The 22,757-nt window shown below is 37.6% G+C and overlaps 1 protein-coding gene across 1 annotated transcript; it reads left to right on the top strand.

Annotated features, from left to right (window-relative positions):
• The first annotated feature begins 208 nt into the window (after window positions 1-208).
• On the top strand, window positions 209-19,449 carry ext2 (exostosin glycosyltransferase 2). The gene is made up of 15 exons (XM_038283824.1): window positions 209-335; window positions 689-1,031; window positions 1,112-1,335; window positions 1,974-2,063; window positions 2,336-2,452; window positions 2,651-2,846; window positions 3,944-4,083; window positions 4,195-4,288; window positions 7,867-7,998; window positions 12,793-12,982; window positions 14,573-14,739; window positions 15,356-15,499; window positions 16,887-17,015; window positions 17,568-17,650; window positions 18,224-19,449. The coding sequence occupies exons 2-15, from the start codon at window positions 717-719 to the stop codon at window positions 18,360-18,362; spliced, it is 2,160 nt and encodes a 719-aa protein (XP_038139752.1). The 5' UTR covers window positions 209-335; window positions 689-716; the 3' UTR covers window positions 18,363-19,449.
• The last annotated feature ends 3,308 nt before the right edge of the window (window positions 19,450-22,757 follow it).

Raw genomic sequence — 22,757 nt, 5'->3', positions numbered from 1 at the left:
AAAAGTTTTACTTGCCAACAGAAAAGTACCCTTATTAATCTGTAAAGATGGGGATCACTTTTTTGAACGACTACAGACACAGAAAAATACAAAACTGTTAAATATGCGCCTGTATTTTATTGAATTAAAATGAGGTTAGTTTGACCTTCTACTGTTCAACCAGTAGGTGGTGCTGTGCTTAGCTATAGGATATTTCACAGGTAAAGAAGAACTCCCCGGAAGTCCTGGAATGGTTCGCGCTAGCTCGAAGCTACATTTGCACATTTGTTATTTCCCTAGTTTTGTCACAGCCTAGATGGATGAGGACTGAATTTGAGATTTAGTTGACCGTCTCGGTATGTATTAAGTCATTTAGAAATATGAGACAGTTGTCTCTCTGCTTTATTTTTTTCCATATTTGTTATTTTAGCCGCTAGCCATGTTTCGCTAGCTGCTGTTAGCATAAAGATTTGAGCTAAACATCATTATCAAAATATGTTTGTGATATTAATTTATTCGTTTGCCAATCTCTGGCTGGTTATTAAATCTTTTTGTATATTTTAAAGGGCACTCAAAGTATTTGCATGTTTATTAAAACGTTTAATACTGTGTTAGCATCTAGTTAGAACACATCAACCACAGCAGGTTGTTAATCATACTCTCGATTTATAAAGCTTCTGAACGGGGTGCTTTTCTTTCTTTTCTACAGCGGTTGGTCTGACTGAGGGGCATCAATCATGTATGCCTCAGGGAAGTATGGCTCCCGGGGCCCTGCTTTAATCCCTCGAATGAAAACCAAACATCGCATCTACTACATCGCCCTGTTCTCCCTTGTGTTGCTGGGACTAATCGCCACTGGGATGTTCCAGTTTTGGCCACACTCCATTGAATCCTCAGCTGAATGGACACTCGAAAAAGGGAGCGTACACGACGCTCCTCTCATCCGACTACCTGTATCCAGCCCCATACCAGAGAGGGGGGACCTAAGCTGTCGAATGCACACCTGTTTTGATGTGTATAGATGTGGCTACAATCCCAAGAACAAAATCAAGGTATCTAAAAACCGCCAGATGATTTGGTTTCAGTATTTTTTTGTTTTAGTTTTGATATAGAATTTATTTATTTTTTGTAGGTCTATATTTATCCTCTTCAGAGGTTTGTGGATGAATTTGGAGTCCCCATCAGCAGTACTGGACTGTCACGAGAATACAATGACCTTCTAAGTGCAATCTCAGACAGTGACTTTTACACTGATGATGTTACCAGAGCCTGTCTATTTGTCCCATCTATTGATGTGCTCAATCAGAACTCGCTTCGTGTCAGAGATACAGCCCAGGCCCTGGCAATGCTACCCAGGTAAATAAAATAGATGTTAAAATGTTGTTTTTGAGAGGATCGGCAGCAGCATTGTGTTGTGGTTAAAAAAATTTATTTGGAAAGTCAACATTTTATTTCAAAAACTGCTTTTAAGAAACTATAGACATGTTTTTGTAGTGTGTTTTTATTGATTTTTGTTTCACCAATGTTATATCAAAATATAAGTGTTCAGTTGTTCACACATTCACAGTCTGATGGTAGCGAGCTACGTTGTAGACCCAACTGCCACATTGGTGCCTGATAAAGCAAAAAAAAATTTTGTACATGATTGCAATTAAATGGGCTACCAGCTGAGACTGATTTATTGGTGTTTTCAGTGTGCTCAAGCACAAGAAGGGTTGTGCATATATTAAATGCAGTGGCTAAAGAAATAGGAAAAACAATTTCCTGCATGTTATTAAAAAAAATACAATAAGGAATAATCTTTTTAAATATGTGATTAGGGAAGGTAATTAAGAAAATCCCAAAGGAGAATATAATCATTGATAGCTGCTGACACAAAACTTTAATTCTATATTTGACAGTGTTTTTTTTTGTTTTCAACCATATCTATACTGACATTTGGATTTACCTACCTTGTTTCTTCCTTAACTAATTGTATTCTTTATTTTTGATAGATGGGACAAAGGAATGAACCATTTGCTTTTCAACATGTTACCTGGAGGTCCCCCAGACTACAACACTGCTCTGGATGTGCCTAGAGACAGGTAGCTGAAGTACCTTTTCGAATACCTTTACGGATGCTCCTAATATAATGTTTTATTTCTAGTCAATGTTTACATTAAAACCTGCTAGCATTTACCCTTCAGGTTAAAAATAACTTTCGAATTTGCTTGAACATAAAATGGCTTTTTCATTTCATGTGAAGTCAGTAACCTCAAATAAGGTCCCACTTTAATTTCAAAATATTTTTTCCCTTTAGAAAATTTTTCACATTGAGCTATTTTTCTTTAACGCTCGTGTCAATTTATTGTTTTAGAGCCCTTTTGGCAGGAGGCGGTTTCTCCACTTGGACATACAGACAAGGTTATGATGTCAGCATCCCAGTCTATAGTCCTCTTTCAACAGATGTTGTGCTGCCTGAACGACAGCCTGGGTGAGCCAATGTCAAACACATATTTCACATATTCAGTGTCAAATCATAACCAATCTGAAACAGCTGGGATTGAGATTGGCCTTTTGGTCTTACATTTCTGTAGGCTAAAGAATTATTCAAAGTAACCAGCCTACTGAATAACCACACTATATTAACATTTTCTGTCCCTTTTTTTTTTTTTTTTTTTTTTTTTGGCAGACCGAGGCGCTACTTCATTCTGTCCTCTCAAACAGCAATTCACAGAGAGTATCGAGCTGAACTGGAGCGTTTAAAGGAAGAAAACGGAGATGCTCTACTTCTGCTTGACAAGTGTAGCAACCTTTCCCAGGGTGCTGCCTCTGCACGGAAGCGATGTTACAAAGGGCAGGTGTACGACTACCCCCAGATCTTGCAGGTGGGACACAATAACTTTCAGCTTTTATTACGATGAAACAGTGTTATAGATTCTGAAAGGCCTTGCATAAAAAATAATACTGCACAAAATAGGTGCAATGAGTGCAATTCAATACCTCGGCTCCAGAGTGTCGACGTCCCCGCCCCCTCCACAGACGCTCCGCTGCACCTCTCCCAAATTGTAGCTGACCGCAGACAGGAGGCCGGCTTGTTTTGTTATTATGACCGAAATTGCGGAAAACAACTCTTGAAGTTTGACCAGCTAGAAGAGCGAGGTGCGCGAGAACGCTGGGACCCTTTTTCCACCTGGATCTCCGCTCTTTTTGGCCCTCATGTCCCTCTGTTGTCGGACTAAACTCGCCCCCACTTCCTCACCGCCTCGGCCGTATCTAGACACACAGTGTGTAACACAGACGCTTCCATATTGAGCATATATAAAAAATGTCTGTGTCAAGCTTACTGCAACACAAAATAGGGCAAAATAGGTTTGGCGCCACCGCAGCACGGGAGGGAGAATTACGCACAGGAGCAAATGGATAAAAATAGACCGGAGAAAAAAAAAACATGAATCGATACTCTTGTGGACGAATCGATACTCTTGTGGACGTATCGATGCGTCGGCTGTGGGATCGATGCATCGATACAAAACGATTATTATTTAAAAACAAAGCAGAAGAAGAGAATCATGAAGCTTTTAAAATTTAAAGTGGTGCATTATTTTCTACTAGCATGTCAATAGTACACATCTTTACAAAAACACTAAGCTGCACCCATATGTCTATAGAAACATATAAAGTCGTCTCAGCTGAAGTCACCTTTCTAACTGTCTGGCAGTGGGACTGCATGGCTCTCAAACAACCAGTTTACTTCTCTTTAGTGGAATTGATTTATTGGACCTCACTGGATTTCAAAAAGCTCATGATTGAAAGATAATCTGGTTTGTTGGAAAATGTCCCAAGACATGTATTTTCAGTTGCTTTGGTCAAAATAGACATGCTAAAAAGTTGGCAAAATCGACATTTACTACCTTTTTGTAAAAACCCATCTCTGGCTTTTTGTCCATATATATTAACCTCGTCTCTTATATGGTTTCCCTAGGAGTCATCTTTTTGTGTGGTTTTGCGGGGGGCACGTTTGGGTCAAGCTGCCCTCAGTGACGTGCTGCAGGCTGGCTGTGTCCCTGTCATCCTGGCTGACTCCTACATTCTTCCATTCTCTGAAGTCCTTGACTGGAAAAGGTCGGCCAAAAGCTAAACATATTGACTGATTAAGAAAAAAAAAAAAAAAAAAACACAAGTAGATGTGTTTACATTTTATTCATTTTTATTTATGTTTTCTTTCCTGTGCAGGGCTTCTGTGGTCATTCCAGAAGAGAAATTATCAGAGATGTACACCATCCTGAAGAGCATTCCTCATAGACAAGTTGAGGAAATGCAGAGACAGGTAACAGTCTCTTTATACAGAAATCAAAACACCCCTTCAGTCAACTTTTTTCACCTTTTAAATACTGGAAATGTACAAAGTTGCATCCGCTGCTTTGGGAAGTTGTGCCAATAATGTTGGAGCAGTACCTGTGTCTTAAATGAAACCTCATTTACAAGTTTCACTTGTAGATGCCAAAACATTTTTAAGAAACAAGAGCCAGGAGTTTGGATCAAAATGTCCTTTTTATACATTTAAAATTTCTCTCTTACTCACTTACCCCATAGAGGATTTAACTGTTTATTTTAGCCCGAGTGAATAAGCCTTCTTCTCTTTTCATTTGATGTCTGCCTTCAGCCACAATAAACAGAGGTGAAAGCGGCTATGAGAGTAATACACTACTTCAGCTGCTCCTTATTCCCTTGTATCAACTATTGTCCATTTACCAATTACTCTGGCCAAACACATTTTATGCCAGAGACAGATAGATGGGTTTGGATTACAGCATAGCAGCGCAAACACATGGTTTGCTCTGAGGGCTGCTGACTTTGCTGGGGGTTAACAGCTGAGGACAGCTCATAGCTGTTGACGCAGCAGACATCTCCTAGGTTTACATATTGGCTGCTGAACATTGAGTGTTCCAATGAGATGAACTGTTAGTAAACTGATTTTAATCAGAAGCAACAACCACTAAAAACAAGTAACTAAATCTGCCAGTGTGATGTCACATATTGAAAAAAGCTGACGGCAGATTTATCTCTTAAGTTTGTCATGACTGATCAAATTGCATGAAATGTTTAATGAACCCAATGTTTAGAACTGGAAAAATATGGTTAAAATAACAGCAGTAGAGTCTATGTAGTATATTTACTAGTACATTTTTATGTATTCAAACAGAGAGAATATCATTGTCTCTCTATGTTATTGTCCTTGTTTTTTTGTTTTATTTTTATTAATAAAAACCAAAAAATACTCTTGGAAACCTACTGTTGCTTGTTAAAACACAATCAAGCCAATGTTGAATATGTCCACTAGATTAACCACTTGTCCGTTTTTTTTTATGTGCAACTTTTAACCTGTAGCTCCCTTGAAAAACTTCTTATTGTTTGTAACATCAAGCAACCTTAAAATATCAAGATTGACCAGTTTCAAAGGGGGAAAATGTTTGCCAAAGGAGGTTAGAAAGGCTTAGGATAACAGGGGTATGTAAATGTAATGAATGTTAACCTATAAGAAACCAAATTCAAGCCCAAGCTTTCTCAAATCATTTTGAATAATAGTACAGCTTATGTTTTACATCAGTTTTGCCAGCAGGGGGCTAAGCGGTCCACAGTTTTGTGGCCTGACTACATATTGGAGAGGGTTTAGGATTAAAAAAATTTTGAACTCTTTATTAACAAGATATTTCAATTAAAATGTTGCATTAAGTCTATTTCAAGGTGTTTTTAATTTGATCTTTGTTATATTTCCTTTTCAGAAATAAGCAGTTTACAAAATAACATTTGTATCACGCTAAAGATAATAAAAAAGTAATTAAATTTTAATTTTAAATAAAGATTAATTTTATTGTTATAGGGATTTGATTATTAAGGAATAAAAGCTTCACTTTCTTGAGTTGAATTTAAGTTGAGTCAAGTTTCAATAATCAGATATATATTTGTTTTATAATGCTTTTTTTTTTTTTTTTTTTTTTTTTACTCTCTTTATGTGCCATAAATGAATTTGATTTCATAATGAAACATTTCTTAATCTAAACTATAAAAATCCATATCAATGCTAGTCATTTTTTTTCCTTTCCAGGTAGTCAAGTAGCTTTACTGGCAAAATTTGATTATATCTACATTTCCTAGCCAACAAAGTTGTACCATTGTGGTACATTTCAATCACAGGGTTTTGCAAAAGGTCAAAACTTTGGCAGATTTTGTTTCTATATGTAAACTATATAGATTTCTCAATATTTCTGTTTTTTAATGTTAACATCGTACATAAGGCAATTGGTCAACCTTCTGTAGATTTGCTAAAAAGTTTGTATTTTTTATTTTGTGTAGCTGCATTTATGTTTATATTTTTCTTGAAGAATTTTTCTTATGTTGTCATTTTTTAGAAAATTAATTCCCTCAAAAATTGTGTGAAAAGCAACCCTAGGAAGACTGGATGATGGTGTCTGTCCTCTCCTACGAAAGTGTTTGGTTCCTTTTTTTTCTTCTCATAAAAATTCCTGCTGACATGGGGATGGGGCGGGGCACTGGGATGGGGGGGCCCCGGAGGCCGACACAGTTTTCTTTCTACCCCCTCCCTGTCGGAAAAGAAACTTTCATCACTGGTTGATTTATAGGCCCCTGAGATTAGAAAGTCTTTCTAGATACACTTCAACCCCCCGCTGTAAAACTAAACTCTGTTTTTGTGCTTTTGTACAACTCGTTCCTTGCACAGGATTTTATGATTTAGATCCTGGCAAAATGTTTACAAAGGACAGACTCATTAGCTAATAACATATGCATGGCTTGCATTAGGAGGAAGAAATATTATTGTCCTCTAGTTGTCTGCTGTCCATATGAAGAAGAAATATTTGTTTTCTAACCCAATCCCTTCGATAAATTGTGGTTTAAAGCTTTATTACCTCTACTTGTGTCTTTTTTTTTTTTTTTTCATGCTTTTTAGTATTTTTACCTCTGTTCCGACCATTGCGCTTCAATTAAGCCAAAGCCACATTCATTAGCTCACAGGTTTTATGTTAAAGGCCTTCAGTTTGGCTACAAACAAAATGTGTATTCAATTGGGAGTGAGGAATCCAGCACCCTATGTGATAACATTAAGATATGGGTTAAGAGTTCACTCATCAGAAAGTCTGTTATCCAAACAGCGATCTGCTGAAGGAAAACAGAGACAGACAAGAGAGATTTCAGAGGGCTTCAAAAGAGCTGTTGAAGGACAAGAGGCTGCTCAGGGGTGTAAAATATTCTTTAGACATGTGGTGCAGGAGGAATCTCTGAATTTTACAGTAATGACATCACAGCTGTGCTATCTTCTATATGAGCTGTTGAAAAAGATAAAATAAAAGCCATGAATTTAACAAGAAAATGCATCACAACTGAATTAAATGAATGGTATATTTTCCTTACAGGATAATAGATGTTTTTATGTCAATACTATCTAAGTTTCAGGCCTCTTTTATTTATTTATCTTTTTATATAGCCTGTTCCACACCATGATATAACAGAAGAAATTCATTTTGACAAAAGCAAAGTCTCATGAGGGAAAAGTGATTGTTGCCTTCAGGAATGTTATGGGTGTTTCTTCCTCTGTCTAAAATGTTTTGATATTGCTGGAATTTGGCTAAAACTGTTTAGAAACAGTCTTTAACATCTGCTTGCTTTGTCATTCCACTGCCAATGAGCTCATGTGATTCTGGTGGATTGTATTTTTGTTTTTGTTTTCATTTGCATGTGTAAAATTGTCGGCACCAGGAAAGATTGTCCGGTGACTTCACATTTTCTTATTTCTTTCCCTTTTGGATTATTTTAAACTAATGGTATATATTTTTTAATTACTATTGTGTTTAACAATACATTTGACTGTTCTCTTTCATGTGTTTTTAGGCTCATTGGTTCTGGGAGGCCTACTTCAGCTCTATGAAAGCTATTGGCCTAACCACACTCCAGATCATCAATGACCGCATATACCCATACGCTGCACGTACTTATGAGCAGTGGAACAATCCACCTGTTGTGGTATGTATGCCTTTCTGTTTTGTTCTGGTTTGATTTGTTTTAAATCTCATCTGTGCTACAGCTCCTCTCTTGCACTCAGCTAGCCCCGATTTGTCACTTTTCTTCTCAGAAGTGTTTTTAACGGCTGATGTCTAGATGACACTCATCAAGATTGAAGCTTTTGTCAAACAGGCGCTCACAGTGCCACATGAGCTTTCCCCCATCTCTTGTGTGCTATAAATCAGATCCCATTTTGTAAAGCGGTGAGACACATGCAGGGATGAGACACATGGTGTGTCTCATGGTTTGGTGTTTCAACCTGAGAGCTATGGAGCAGCCAGTTGGTGTCAGCAGTTCTGCAATAGGCGGATGCCTCATCTGTGGTGAAAAATAAGTTCCTGTGTGTCTTAGTCACCGTGTTTATAGAGAGTATTGTGGATATGCAGAGTGCTGTGCTTTGGATGCGCCAGCAGACATGTTGGCTGGGCAACCATCTCTTAGGAGTTGTTAATCAGCCTGGTTTAATCTGGAGACTCCTCCAAATTCTGTCTGTGGGATAGACGAGTGTGCATGTCAGCATGTTTGTGGATACATAAAGTAATGTCTTTGAATTAGCTAGATGTTAGCAATTACTGTAATATTAGTGTCGTAGATTCATAGTGCTTTGATTTGTTGGGTTATTTTGTGTATATTTCTTTTTTAGAGTAGATCTTTTGGGGAAACTAGTTGTGTTTTATTTGTTGGTTCTAGGTTACGCTATTGCAGACAAACGGGTAGCTTGTATTCAGTTATACTAGCGATTCCCTTTAAATGTTCTGTCAGAGCATGTTTTCCTCCAATCCAATCTGTCAGCATGATCCTGTGGCCACAAAGTTTTTTGTTTTTTGTTTCCAGACAGAGAGGAGGTTAATGACACTGGTATACAGACCTTTGGCCATTCCTCCCAAAAAGGGAGATGAAGTGTTTTCTTGATGGATTCAGTGAATGGGCAGTGAGAAGAACTTGCAAACAGAACTATATAAATCAGAGAGATATTTTTTTTTCTCTCCCCCTTCAAGTTTTTGGAGTAATGATTATAAACACATTTGTAGTATTGTGGGTGCTTTTGGAGTGGAGAGTTTTCAAAATATGGGAAAAACTGCTGTATGAATGTTTGATATTTGTGGGGTTGGAGGAGCAAGATTATGCAAAATCTCCTCAAAGTAAATGATTTGACCTCAGAAAAGTGCAAAAATCAGTCGGGCAGTTTCCTCATGTGTCATAAAAACACATTGATAGGCAGTTCAAATACTTTAACAAAACCAAGCTGAACCAGCAGAACATCTTGCTGCACTTTTTTGTGTTTATTACTTATCTTTTAAAACTTTTCATCTCCATTTATGGCTCCATACATATTGTAGTTCTTTGATTATTTTATGCAACCCAAAAAACTTTGAACCTGCAGTATATTTTTATGTTTACGGTTTAATGTTTAGGTGTTTGTTTAGGTGTTAGGGTTCTTACTAGAAAAAAAGTTCAAAATCATTAAACCTAAAGGAAATGTAGCCATGCTGAGCTCAGTATATCTCTACTAGAAATGTCAGTTTTTTTTATTTCATTGATGCAGGATCACATTACATATATATATTTTTTGCTTAATGTAAAATGCCACAGAAATTAACTAAATTGCTTCAGCTTGTGAAAGTACTTTAAAAGTAAGCATTAAAGCTCCTGTCATTTTATCCGATTACACAAACAGTAAATCAGAATGTTTCAAATATTTATGCACTGTTTAAAGTTAAGTATCCAAGGCCAACATGGATGTTTTGAGATGTAATCCCACTGCATGTTATCATCTCTAATTTCTTTTCCTTTGAATGTTTCTGGCATGAGAAGGAAGAAGCACTTTAACAAATGAAAATCCTCTTTGAGGCTCTTTAAAGGTGTTAGGAAAAAAAAGACATACTGTGGCAACTCTATGGTGACTTATTGAACTGTGGATTTCTTTTCATTGTGTTTGACAAATGACTAGACTGTTCTCAGTCTGTTCCACTTTGCTTTTATGTATCTCTATATATGTTGCTTTAATTATTTCCACCCTCTTTCTGTATGACAATGTGACAACGACCACAGGAAAGTTTCCACTTGTAAGTTAAGTGAAACTTTATTAGTGGTGGAGTGACTGATGTTGTGTAAAAGTGAGTGATTGCATCTGTGTTGACAGACTTATGTTGATGTTATGAAAAGAGCCACATTATCACTTTATAAATAAAGGAGACCAGAGGATAACCAGGATCCATAAGAACTTATAGGAAGCTTTAGTTGTTTAATTTTTTCTTTTGTATATGATCAAATGATATTGAAAACGAGTTTGAGCCTTTGATGCAGTGTTAATGGATCCATTGAGGGTGAGAGTGGTGGTCAGACTAGTGGTAGACCGGTTGGTTCCTGTCCCAATGATGTGCAGAAGAGGCCAAGCAGGGACTTTAGTGAACCAGTCCGCCGCCCAGTTAGACACACCCGGGCCTCAGATCCTGGACGCCCTCGCCCCAGGGCCCCCAGGGGCCGGGGGGAAAGAAAATTATGCCACCCGGCCAGCTGTCTGACATTTTTCCCATCAGCAGCTGAATTTCTGAGCTGCTCATACTGTAGATCCATGGGTGGTTGCCACCTTGACCAATGGATACAGGCTCCAGTTTAGGCAGAGAAGGCAAATCTGCGGCAAGCCGGGCGGTGGGTAAGAATGAGAAGATTAGAAAAAGTGAAAAAGAGTGGAGTGCTGCAAGAACTGTGCTGAACTGGTGACAGAAAAGTGCAATGGCGTGCTCAAAAATGACCCTGCACATTTTCATTTTGTTTGGCTCAACCTACTGCTGTGAACCAGGATTTTCCACCATGAACATCATCAAAAATAAATATCGATCCAGGCTCAAAATGAGCACCTTGATATGTGCTTGAGAACGGCTTTGTCTCCATTCAAACCCAGGTTTAAAGCCTTGCAGGGCAGTGTAAAGCCCACTTCTCTCATTAAGCCATAAAAAGTAAATAAATAAAATAAATGGTCAGTTTAGGTGGTTTATAAAATATGTGAATCATGAAATTGTCTATATACCAAACTGAAAGATTGTTCTCTACTTAAAAAAAAAAAAAACAGAATTTTTTTTTTTTTTTTTTTTACATTTCTTTATTTAAAAAATCAGTGTATAGCATGGATGCATAAAAACCTCTTTTATTTCAGTGTTAAATTCTGTTTAAAGTAACAGATTATAATTAAAAATGTCTCAGGACCTTTACTGGTTGTTGATTTTCTTTATTTGGACAACACTAATTTTTAATTGGTGACCCCTGCCGTAGAGGTTAGTTTTATCATCAGCAAGCTCCTATTGCATCCTGTTTTACTGTGTTATTCGATCTAACCTGGAGTCAGTGTGACTTTTAGGATTTAAAGCGCAGCAATAAAAACAGAAAAAACAAGCTTCATTCTGATAGCTGGAAGTCACAGCCAGATGAACTCCACTCTTTTACTCTTCTTATTTGTTAGCGTAACAATAGTATAACAGTAGCATAACAGTAGGTACACATAAATAATATAATTTGCTTGTTTAAAAGGTCCCTCCTGATCTTATGTCCCAGATGTTTCATTTGGTTTTTACTAGATGGTTTCCTGGAGTTTCTGGTGGGATTTGAGCTAAACTTAAGTATAAAAACTAAATGGTGGCTTCATTAAGAATAAAATATTAATAGTGATTGCCTTTGGACCTGTAGAAACTGTTTTTACTCATTTAGAGAATGAGCAAGGCGTTAATGACAATAGATTTATGACATTGTTTTGGAAAAAAAATATTTTGAACACATTTTTAGTGCTAAACGGATGTAAAATACATTTATAAGGAACCATTATAGTCATTGTATTTGTTATATTAGCAATCTCTAAATATACAATAACCTTGTGGAAAGAAAGAAATTTAGCTACTATAAAAGTCTGATGTGCAGCTCAGCATGCTACTGAATTCTACTAAAATTCACATGTTTACTCCTGCTTTTGATTTTTGCAGGACTCTTTTAGCTTCAATTAAGATTCATACTAATATAAAGTTTCTGCAATTAACTAGGTAAATGCTGACTAGAGGAAACCATATCATTTGGCTTTATGACTTTCAGCGTTTGTTTAAAACCACTTTTTATGTTTAAATGTCTACTATGAAGACTCCTGGGGTGTCTCTTAACGCTCTGTTTGTCTGGGGCCCCTTGAATGCCAAGCCCAGTTGGGTTTGTTCCTTTATTTTATTTTTTTATGATAATTAAGTTGGACTTGGAGTTGGCTTCACACGTTATTTCTCAACAGTAGCTTTTCTGTGCTCTGGTCTGTTTACTTATTAATGAAGTGGGAACTCCATTGTTTACCCAGATGTTGCTGTTTGTGTCCAGTTTTATACCCTTAAAAAAACATTTATATCCATATTGTTAGAAATTGATTAAGTGGAAAATATACCCTTGTAGTTTAGTACTTAGTGGTCAAAGTCCAGTAGCAAGAGGCTCCTTGTGGTATCTGAACAAAAACTGCAGCGTATTAAGGAGATAATCAGTGAGCAGTGCCTCTGTGTTTCACATGCCTCTTATTGTTTTGATTTGGTTTATTTCTTTAAAGTTGTGTCTTAGCCTCACATGTATGCTGTCATACACCATAGATTTCATTCTCAATGTAAGTAAAAGTATAGATAATCGGGTTTACAAAAAAAAAGTCACAAAATAGAAGACAAACATGTTTTTGTTGGATGAAAGAAATGTAGCTAACACCTTTCTACTTTTCTTATCTTTTCTCTTTGTCTTGTGCAGAAGTGGTCCAGTGTCAACAGCCCACTTTTCCTTCCACTTATCCCACCAAGAGCTCCAGGGTTCACAGCAGTGGTGCTAACCTATGATCGCGTGGAGAGCCTTTTCCGGGTCATCACAGAGATTTCCAAAGTGCCAAGCTTGGCTAAATTGTTGGTAGTTTGGAATAATCAGAACAAAAGTCCTCCTGAAGGTGAGCAAATTGGGATCCTTAAAAGTTGTTTTAACATAAATTCTACCTTTTGGTTAAGGTTCCTTACCTTTGGTTCAGAGTTTTCGTATCGCAATGAGCTTATTAGAAGTGAGATTAGCTATTTCAAAAATGTTTTTCTTCTGTGTGAAGAAGATCCCATACATTTTCTCAACTTATTACGTATGGATCGATTTTTGTTACCCCTTAAGTCTGCGATCATGGAATGTAAAAGGTCAGGTTTAGCTAAGAATTCTAATGGACGTTAAACACAGAAAAGATCAAAGACATCAAGATCCTTAAAATGGCACCATCTATTCAACTCTTAATCTCTCCCTTAGATTGCTTTTTTCATATCGAATGTTGGTTAGTTCATTCTTTATCAGTTGTTTTTCTCACTTCCTGCACTATTGTATTAAACAATAAGATTAAAGTTCAGCTAAATTTCCATAAAACAGTGTATTATCTGTTATTAAAGTTAGCTTAACTCTAAGAATGACTTTAGAAACCACAAACAAAATCTATGAATCAGAAAGTGCGTCAGTAGAACAACAGCTTTGAAGTGTTCCCTTGTCGTGGTGTTAACTGGTTTTTATTGGAGGCATCACCGGCGCCTGGCTGGATTTTTGTGTCCCTTTAGAATCAGAATAAAGCTGTTGACAGGTCCCACCCACGGGACACGGGCCAGCACCGAAACCCTTTTCTTCACTGTTAACAACAAGCCATGATCTGATGTGTTTACAAGTTCCAGTTTCGTTTGTTGTTTTGTTTTAAGATCATGTTTCTTTCCACATATTTAATCTATATTCTCTATGTTGATTTTTTTCTTTACATCTGCGCAGCTGCTGATTTTAACCGGCTTCAGTATTTATGAGCAGGAGCCCCAAATGAAAATCGGAGCCAAATCCTCCGAACATGAAGTTTGGGTTTGTTGGATTTTATACAGAGGTTTTTAGCTGAGATGTTAACAAAATCACATTATTTCCCACAATTCCCTCAGCCCAACCGTCTCAGTCCTGCCTTGGAAATGAAAGAAGTAATCATAGTGACAAGGGAAAAATGAAAGGAGAAACTCAGAAACTCTTTAACATTTCGGCTCTACTGACAATAGTTTTTGACAGGAGACCTCAGACGTGGTTAGACGGACCTGGGGCTTCTCTCATCAGCTGCCAGGCTCCAGTCACTCCATTAATGAGGGGACACATTCTGTGTCATCTGTCTCTGCTTCAGTCCGTGCCGTGGACACTGCCCAAGATCTTTGCAAACATGAACAAAACACATACGGGGAAAAAGTGTTGCTGATCCATCCCATGAGGGATTGTAGTGTGGTTAGATGTGCACATGCTTGAGCTTTGCGTAATAATGAGTCAGTGCAAAAATGTGAGCTCTAATATTACGTCTTTGTACTGCCAGTAATCTGTCAGTGATAAATAACCCATATTCACGCACCGCTGATACTTATAGATTTATAGTTTTAAAGTGCATAAAAGCACCTGTTAACTCTTTTGTTTTTTCACTGGTTAATATATTTTTAAATGACTTAAAAAATTATAAACAAGCCAAATATAACTAATATTAACTTTTTTGTTTTAGAGTCTCTTTGGCCAAAGGTTGGTGTCCCTCTGAAAGTTGTACGCACCAAGGAGAACAAGCTGAGCAACCGTTTCTTCCCTTATGACGAGATTGAAACAGAAGCCGTGCTTGCAATTGATGATGACATCATCATGCTAACATCCGATGAATTGCAATTTGGTTACGAGGTGAGACATGGCCCCTCCTCCCCATCATTTTTTCTTCATAAATTCCTGTTATCATTTTACCAACAGCAGATTTGACAGTAATTCTCTTCAAGTCACTCAGAAATCCTGCAGAGCTTTGTTCTGTTTGGGAGATTTGACGGGCTGCTAAATGTGTTTCATGTGGAAAGAAGGATGACAGATCTGCTGCTGATGCTTTCCATATCCACATACCTACTCTCTGCCGCATGTTCACCTGAATGCATTTAGATGTTATTTGATCAAATTGTGCTCAGTTTAAGGGTAATTACATGAAATTGCCGGTTAAATTGGTGACAAGGCATCCCGCTTTTAGTAACCGGATCAGATATTCTGCTGCTGCTCAGATAGTTAGTCAGTCAGAGAGCTTTTCTCTGCTCAAGCATATGCTCTCCTAAGCCTTACTTTCATTTACTTTCCATTGTGATTTTTGGCTGAGAGATGAAAAAGCAGACACTGACATATGGTAGATTGAGGCTAAACTGTTCATTCTGAGCTTTTAAACTCTTTTAGAGTCGGGATCATTCATCTTTTCACTGCTGTGCTTCACTTGAGCTGAAATTGTCAGACGATCCATCTACTATCCTGCGATTTCCTCCAGGTGTGGCGGGAGTTCCCCGACAGGCTGGTGGGTTATCCGGGGCGGCTGCACCTTTGGGACCATGAGATGGGGAAGTGGAAGTATGAGTCGGAGTGGACCAATGAGGTTTCCATGGTTCTGACCGGAGCTGCTTTTTACCACAAGGTAAATGGTTCAAACTAGAAACTGGAATTGGAATTGGGCTTTTAAACTTTGGTTTCTTAATGTATTACAGTCTTTCAGCGAAATTCTGTCATATTGACTTAATAATAATTTAACTTTATTGATCTCACATTGGAGAAATTTACCTCTGCATTTAACCCTTCCCCTTGGGGAGCAGTGGGCTGCCATTGTGCAGTGTGGGGTTAAGGGTCTTTGCTCAGAGACCCAGAGTGGCAGTCTGTGGGAGTGGGGCTCGAACTCAGAACCTCTGGATTCCAAGCTCTATGCCCTAACCACACAGGCCACCACCCCCAATTCTGGTGGAAGTGACGTATAACATAAACCAGGCTGCACATTTGTAGTTGCTTTTGTGGCAGGGTTACTGCCTCCCTCCTCAGAGTTGCTTAGTGCTGATGAAAGAGATACAGACCACTCAGGCAATGACAGAGGTGCCATTCAACTAGAAAAAGTTTTGAGAATATATTATGCAGGTTGAAAAGTTACTTGGTGTTGGTTTAAACATGTTTTTTTTGTTTGTTTTTTTTCCTGCCTTTCTTTTTTTATCTAAAATATGAACACCACTTTGTGAACCCTGGTTCATCTTAAAGTACTTAGTAAATATATTTTGCTATGGAATCATCTCTCTGATAGTTGGAGAAAAAGAAAATCACTTAACTATATTTACACTAATCAATAATGTTCATAGTGAAAGAAAGGCCATTTGATAGCCTGTGCTCTACTTTAGCTGCTGCAGCTCTGTGTTATGTTGGCCCTCCCCAACAGGAGCAGTCCTGGCAAGTTAGCCAAGAGGTTAGCCTTATTCATCACAGATTCATCACATTTAACATGAAGCTCTAAATTTAATGCCAAAAGATATTGAAAAGGATTTCTGACTGTTGAGGACAACTTTTCTTTTTTCCTTTTCTTTGTAGAGGATTGGTTTCAATCTAACTTAATAATAACTTAAATGTTAAGTTCTGCACAATGAAAGAATCATGAAAGAAACTGCCTGCTACTGTTACTCCTTTATATAGATTTTTTTTTCCCAGAAAAAAAAGGATAAATGGAAGATTTATTTTAAGTGTAATGTGCAGAACGATTGTCCTGGTTGAAAAGGATGAGCAGCTTCACCTGCTTTAGATTGAATATATATATATATTTGTAATTTATATTTAAAAGATAGTTTTGTCTGTTAAAACTAAACAGATTTTTTTCAGTACAGCATTTTAGAATAATTTTTTTTTTATATTTACATTGACTTTTTTTGTCCACCAAATTCTGTCTAAATTCTTATTAAAGAGCGATGTTCCACTGCTGCCTTTTTTTTTTCTTTTTTTTTTTGCTCAAACTTTTCTCAGTGACCAAAGTTTTGAATATGTTTGTGTTTCAGTACTTCAATTATTTATACACTTACAAGATGCCAGGAGACATCAAGAACTGGGTGGACGCACACATGAACTGTGAAGATATTGCAATGAACTTCCTTGTGGCAAACATCACAGGCAAAGCCCCAATAAAGGTGAGTCGACTTCTGCAGAGGGAGGCTGAAGCTTGCACCGGCAGAGAGGCATTTCTGGGTCTGATCAGCTCTCACCCTTCAACATAACTGCCTCTCCTCCCTTTCCCTCCGTATACAGACTCCCCCCAGGTGCAGGGGCCCTGAGCTTAAGCCCGACCTTAACCTCCCTTATCTGCGTGTCACTCACTGACACTCCCCCTCTGAGTATGTTTAGTCAGCCTCACCGGGGCTTTAGCATACCCTTCTGTCAAATCCCTGGATCCACACTTCTCTACACCTGCACACACAGCCCTCCTCCTACTGCATCTTCTAACGGGTTTCTCAAGAAGACGCTATGTCATTCCTATCACCCCTTGCACCTTCACCCCCAACCCCTGCGTCTCTCTCACTTTCCTCTGAACGGTCATACATTCACAAGTTAAAGGCCCTGGATGCTTATTCTGGCCAGACCAGTCCAATATAATAAGAAGTAGCTTCTGTCAGGCCGTCAGGTCACCAACAAATCACTGAAGTGTGCAAATATCACTGCTTCACTGCTGTGTTTCTGCTTAGGTGACCCCAAGGAAAAAGTTCAAGTGTCCTGAATGTACTGCCATTGATGGACTGTCTCTAGACCAGACACACATGGTGGAGAGGTACGGTGGTTTTTACAAATGTACACTTCATTTCTGATCTGTTTATTTTATTTTTTGTCTTGGATGCTAACAGACTGTATTTAGAAACTAAAACAATTTTAATTGATCAGCAAAAAAAAAAAATCCATTGAGATTTTGGGTTATTGATCATAAAACGCCCGGGTTGTTTTAAACATAAATTAACTTGTGTTTGCTTTTTTTCTTCTCTCTACTTTTTTGATAAAGTAAAATTGGCAGATAAGCCACTTAAACACAGGAATGATTGTCTGGACAAGATGTAGAGAGAAACATTTTAGACAATGCTCTTATCAATCAAGCTTTTCTTCAGCCTTGTGACAAATTTTTCTGTTCACACTATAGTGATATTGTTTTTCTTTTGGTGCATTGCTTAAAATCAAACTGATTAGAGACACTTTATAAGCAAGCAAGAGCAACAAAAAGGTGCAGATATTTAAATTCAAAGTTTTAAATAAACTTTTTATTGATATTGTTTCCTGAAGCTCATAATAATAAACTCGATCTAGGTTGTTAATCCCTGATTGTAAGAAAAATTCCTCTTCTTCTTCCTCTTAGGTCTGAGTGCATCAACAAGTTTGCATCTGTTTTTGGAACGATGCCTCTGAAGGTGGTGGAACACCGTGCAGATCCTGTGCTCTATAAAGACGATTTTCCAGAGAAACTGAAAAGCTTCCCCAACATCGGCAGCCTGTGACAGCAAGCGTAGAGACAGTTCACAGCCTCAGCACTGCAAGAATCCTCATCGACTTCATGTGTCATGTTAAGACACCTTAAATCTACATTCAACGTATGACTGAATTCGAATTTTTAGTTTGAATAATAATCCTCAATCTTCTTATTTGTAAACACTGTTTCCTCGTAAATATTGCCTTGTATAATGAGAACACGATGTTAAAACTTTACCAACGTTGCATAAAGCGCTGCTGGGGGTTCAGCGATCAGTCAGCTTAACTCGGTCTCACTGTTTCTTTTCCGGAGCTGAACACTTGAGCCTCCAGCTGCTCTGGATTCAGCCACCATGTTGAACGTATTTATATTTCGCAGCGATGCTGTATAATTTATAACTCTTTAACAAACGTTTTCTTTTGTTACCCTGTTCTCGTTTCATTTTCCAAAAATGGGAACAAACTTGATTGTTTTTAGCTGCAATGGAAGAAAAAAAAGAGTTTTAAATAAATGATTTGGACATTTCTATGTAGGCTTTATTCACAGCGTGATGGATTGTGATGACATGCAGATGTTGCACAGTAAAGGTTTCATAATGCGTTCTGTATTACACAATCATGTCGGACCGTTAGACAAAGCTGGCATCGTAAATCTAATATTTAGAGGGAGTAACTGCTGGTTTTTGGGGGTAAAAGTCTCTGTGCTACTGGAATTTATTTAAAATGTACTTTTTTTATTGCAGAAGCAAACATTTCATTCTCTGTGTATATATATATATCTGTCTGAATATAGATCTATGAAAATGTTGCTTTAATTATGCACCAAAACCTTTCAGTCATGTTTGATCACTGCATATCGGTAACTCTCTGCCTTACAGTCAAAAACATATTAGGTGTTAATTGATAAACAATTTTGAGATTATTTCTATTATCTTTCTTTAATTCGTGTAACATGTTTTCTTTTTTATTGCTCAGTTTGTAGACGGTAACTCTGAGAACTTTGCAGTTTTTTATAACACAACGGGCTCCGTTTTTATTTCTTTATCAATGCCATCAAGTGTTTCCATGGGAGTTTGTGTGTTATGTATGTCTTTTTAATACAGTAAAAAAAAAAAAGTTAATGTGTGGTTTATTTGAGATTATTTTTCCTTTTGAGCACTTCAAGAGAACGATGCATGACAGTATTTATTTTTGGAGCAGCATCTTGTGCAAGGCCGCTACGCCGTTCCTCGCAGTCCATCACCTGCTCTTATTATGCAGCCTAATCCACCTCGTTCAATGTCAGCAGTTCAAAAGGGTGCGGTTCATATTTTTGTCAGCTTCAATTAACGGGACTCTCCAGGCTGGTTGTGAGCTCTAATTTCAGTGCTTGTTTCCCTTCAAAGGGACTAAAATGTGGAGAGATTTCAGGATGTGACCAGAGGGATGACACCACTTTTTGGCACAGCAGCATGATGGAGCAAATTCAAAGGTCTTTAAATAATTTAGACCGGTTTTTCACAAATGGCACCCAACCTACATTATTATTATTACTGAGGGTCTTCTGTTAAAACTAGTAGTGACAAGTGATCTCAGAATGCTAATAGGAGAAATGCTGGTCTTTTATTGTCCACTGTATGATTTCATTCTGATTTGTGTTGTATTTGGTTCACTAGGCAACCAGACTGGTACTGCAAGTATTTGTAGTTTGGAACAACACAACCTTTTGGTATAACTTTTTTTTTTTTTTTTTTTTTACTAAAGTAAAGTGTTTAGTTTATAAACTATAGCCATGAAAATTATTTCCCTAAATGTAATTTTTTTTTTTTTTGTGCGCTGACTTTTCTTCAATAGGCAGCAGTACTAGTATTGTCACATTTTAAAATCCTGATGTACATTAAAGGGATGCAAAAACTATCCTTTCCCAATATGTTTTAGTGTAAGGATAAAATAAACAAATCATCCTTTCAAATCTAGTTTTTTCTTTTAGCTGTTTGTCTTTGCTCTTCAGACCCTTTCTATCCCCCCCCCCTGCAGAAAAAGCTGACGGCATCCATTTTCAGTATTGTCAGGGGCGTTGCTAGGCACAAAGCTTTACTGGGGCACTGACCCCCTACCGCATATGCCCCTCCTTCCATACACAAATACAGACAAGCACACTGCCCAACCCTGATACATTCCAACCAAAATTACCAGTTGAGATATTAATAAGTGTAAGAGCATATTTGTTTTAACAAACATGAACATTTTCAACATTGCAGCTATAAAAAATAAGACATTACCAACTTTAAAAATAAAACGTTTCCTTATACACATTCTGAAGTAATCATTAATTTCTAGGTTTCAGAGTTTTAGTTCGGGGGAAATGTTAACTAATTTTTTGAGCATTAAAGTGTACCTCCTATTTTTCATTTTTGCAAAGCGGTCAATCACTTGACTGTGACTCAGCTTAGAAAGTTCTTCCTTTTCAACTGATAAAATAGCAAGATGATGGAGCCTATCTTGTCCCATTGTGCACCTCAGCCAAGTGTGGAACCTTCTCAACACACTGAATGACCTTACATAACTACAGCTTTTGACTGGGATTGTGAGGGAGATCTGGATGACCTGTGTTAGTCTTGGGAATATGATGTTATCAAGCAAGTTGAAAACACACTGCATATCCTTGATGACAAGGCTTTCTTTTTCAATCATAAAAAGCTTTCAAACCATTTTGAATTAAACAAACGTTTTTTTTTACTCCAAATTTGTGCTGGGGATAGTGGGATAACTTCACTTGTTTAGGACCATCATGCTTTCCCCCTAAGTCACTAATGTCCCCTTCTTATTTTTGGAGGCTGGTTGTTACATCCTCATCACCTTCATGGTCCTGTATCTCCTGTCTCTCACCTGTCCCTTGCCTGTCAGTCTCGCCTCATCCTCCCTTTCCTACTCCAGCACCTTCATTCTCATCCTCTACAGCAAACATTAAAAAAACGTAAATCTATAATTATGTAAATATCTATCATATTGCTTATAACGTCCCTAATGTAACTGCTTAGCTTAAATCACTAATTCATCACGGGACCTTACCTCCCTCTCTCTCATCTTGTTTTACTGCTTCCCTGTCTCTGCTTCGTGTGAGGAATTTCCTCATATCCATCTACAAACCAATGCAGTCATTTTCAGTTAATAGCCTATAAATCATGTGGTTTCACTGGGAAAATATTAAAATTGACAGGTAAGAAACATTACCAGAACTAAAAATGCGCCGCACAGTGTCCCATCCAAAACAGTTGAGAGCAGTGTGTTAGTTTACCTGCAGTTCATGCAGTGACATGCGCTGACGTGGGGGCGCTAATTCATCCTCAATTTGGAGTTAACAACACACTTGCTGCGCGTTGGAATTATCTAAATTGATGCGTTAAAAAATGTAATACTGTTGCAAATATTCATGAGATTTATACTGGGGCACAGCTCATTTATACTGGGGCACGTGCCCCAGTAAATGGGGTCTGGCGACGCCGATGAGTATTGTTGGTCATTTAGTGTGACTCATTTCGTCTGCCTCATGGTTTCCACTTAAGTGCACAGAGGATTAATTGCAATTACTGCATAAAAGCAGTTCTATAAAATTTCGCTGATTTTTTTTTTTTTAGGTTTTTAAAAGTTGAGTTTTATGTGAACTTGCAGTGGCTGCCCAGTAGACTGTAGGTCGGACATGAGGTGAAACACTTTGAACTCTAGAACTGCAAAGATTTCAATGGGTTTTTATGAAAAACAAAAATCTGGAAATTAATACTGGTAAAGTATTTCCGTAAAAGTTTAAAAAACAATCCACTGGACTTGGTTTCCAAGATTTGAACAAATCTTGGAAATCAAGTCCAGTGGATTGTTTTTTAACCTTTTACAGAATGACTATGACCTGGATTGACTGAGAATCTTCATCAGCATACTGGTAAAGTAGATGCTGAACATGCTATTCTAAATTTGAGTTTAAAAAATTATATTTTAAGCTGAGTTTAAAAGACAGTAATTGCAACAGCATTGGCAAAGTTTGTACAAACAAGGAATTTTAGTTTTGTTTTTTGTTTTTTACCAACACTCACAATGTAATAAATCTCAACAACCACAGTATGTTGAAAAAAACTTGAAGTTTTCATTAAGATTTTTTTTAAGGACCAGAATATGCCATACATGGAATATTTTATACATTCCCTCACTGTATCAAAGGCGTATGTTCCAATCACATGTATAGAGCTTGAGTTTAACCTCAAGGTCCAAATCTGGCCTTTCACTGCCATTAATCTCACCTTTCACAGCCAAAAAAAGACATATATCACAAAGTAGACTCATAGTATCAGACCAGTGTGCTCTTTGCAAACCAAATAAAACTGACATACAGCTGGAAATGGCCCTTTCAAAGACCTGCTGATGGTGAAGGGGGTCTTTGTCTATTGCCAGCT

This window comes from Cyprinodon tularosa, unplaced genomic scaffold, assembly GCF_016077235.1.
Source record: "Cyprinodon tularosa strain WSP-4 unplaced genomic scaffold, ASM1607723v1 ctg197, whole genome shotgun sequence".
Taxonomy (NCBI): Eukaryota; Metazoa; Chordata; class Actinopteri; order Cyprinodontiformes; family Cyprinodontidae; genus Cyprinodon; species Cyprinodon tularosa.
Note: the sequence above shows the minus strand (reverse complement) of the source record. Positions and strands in the feature narration are given on the sequence as shown.

Coding starts and splice junctions, on each gene's coding strand:
- ext2 (XM_038283824.1), top strand. CDS start 717: ATGTATGCCTCAGGGAAGTATGGCTCCCGGGGCCCTGCTTTAATCCCT. Junction 7,999..12,792: donor GGAACAATCCACCTGTTGTG/GTATGTATGCCT, acceptor TGTCTTGTGCAG/AAGTGGTCCAGTGTCAACAG. Junction 17,651..18,223: donor CAGACACACATGGTGGAGAG/GTACGGTGGTTT, acceptor TCTTCCTCTTAG/GTCTGAGTGCATCAACAAGT.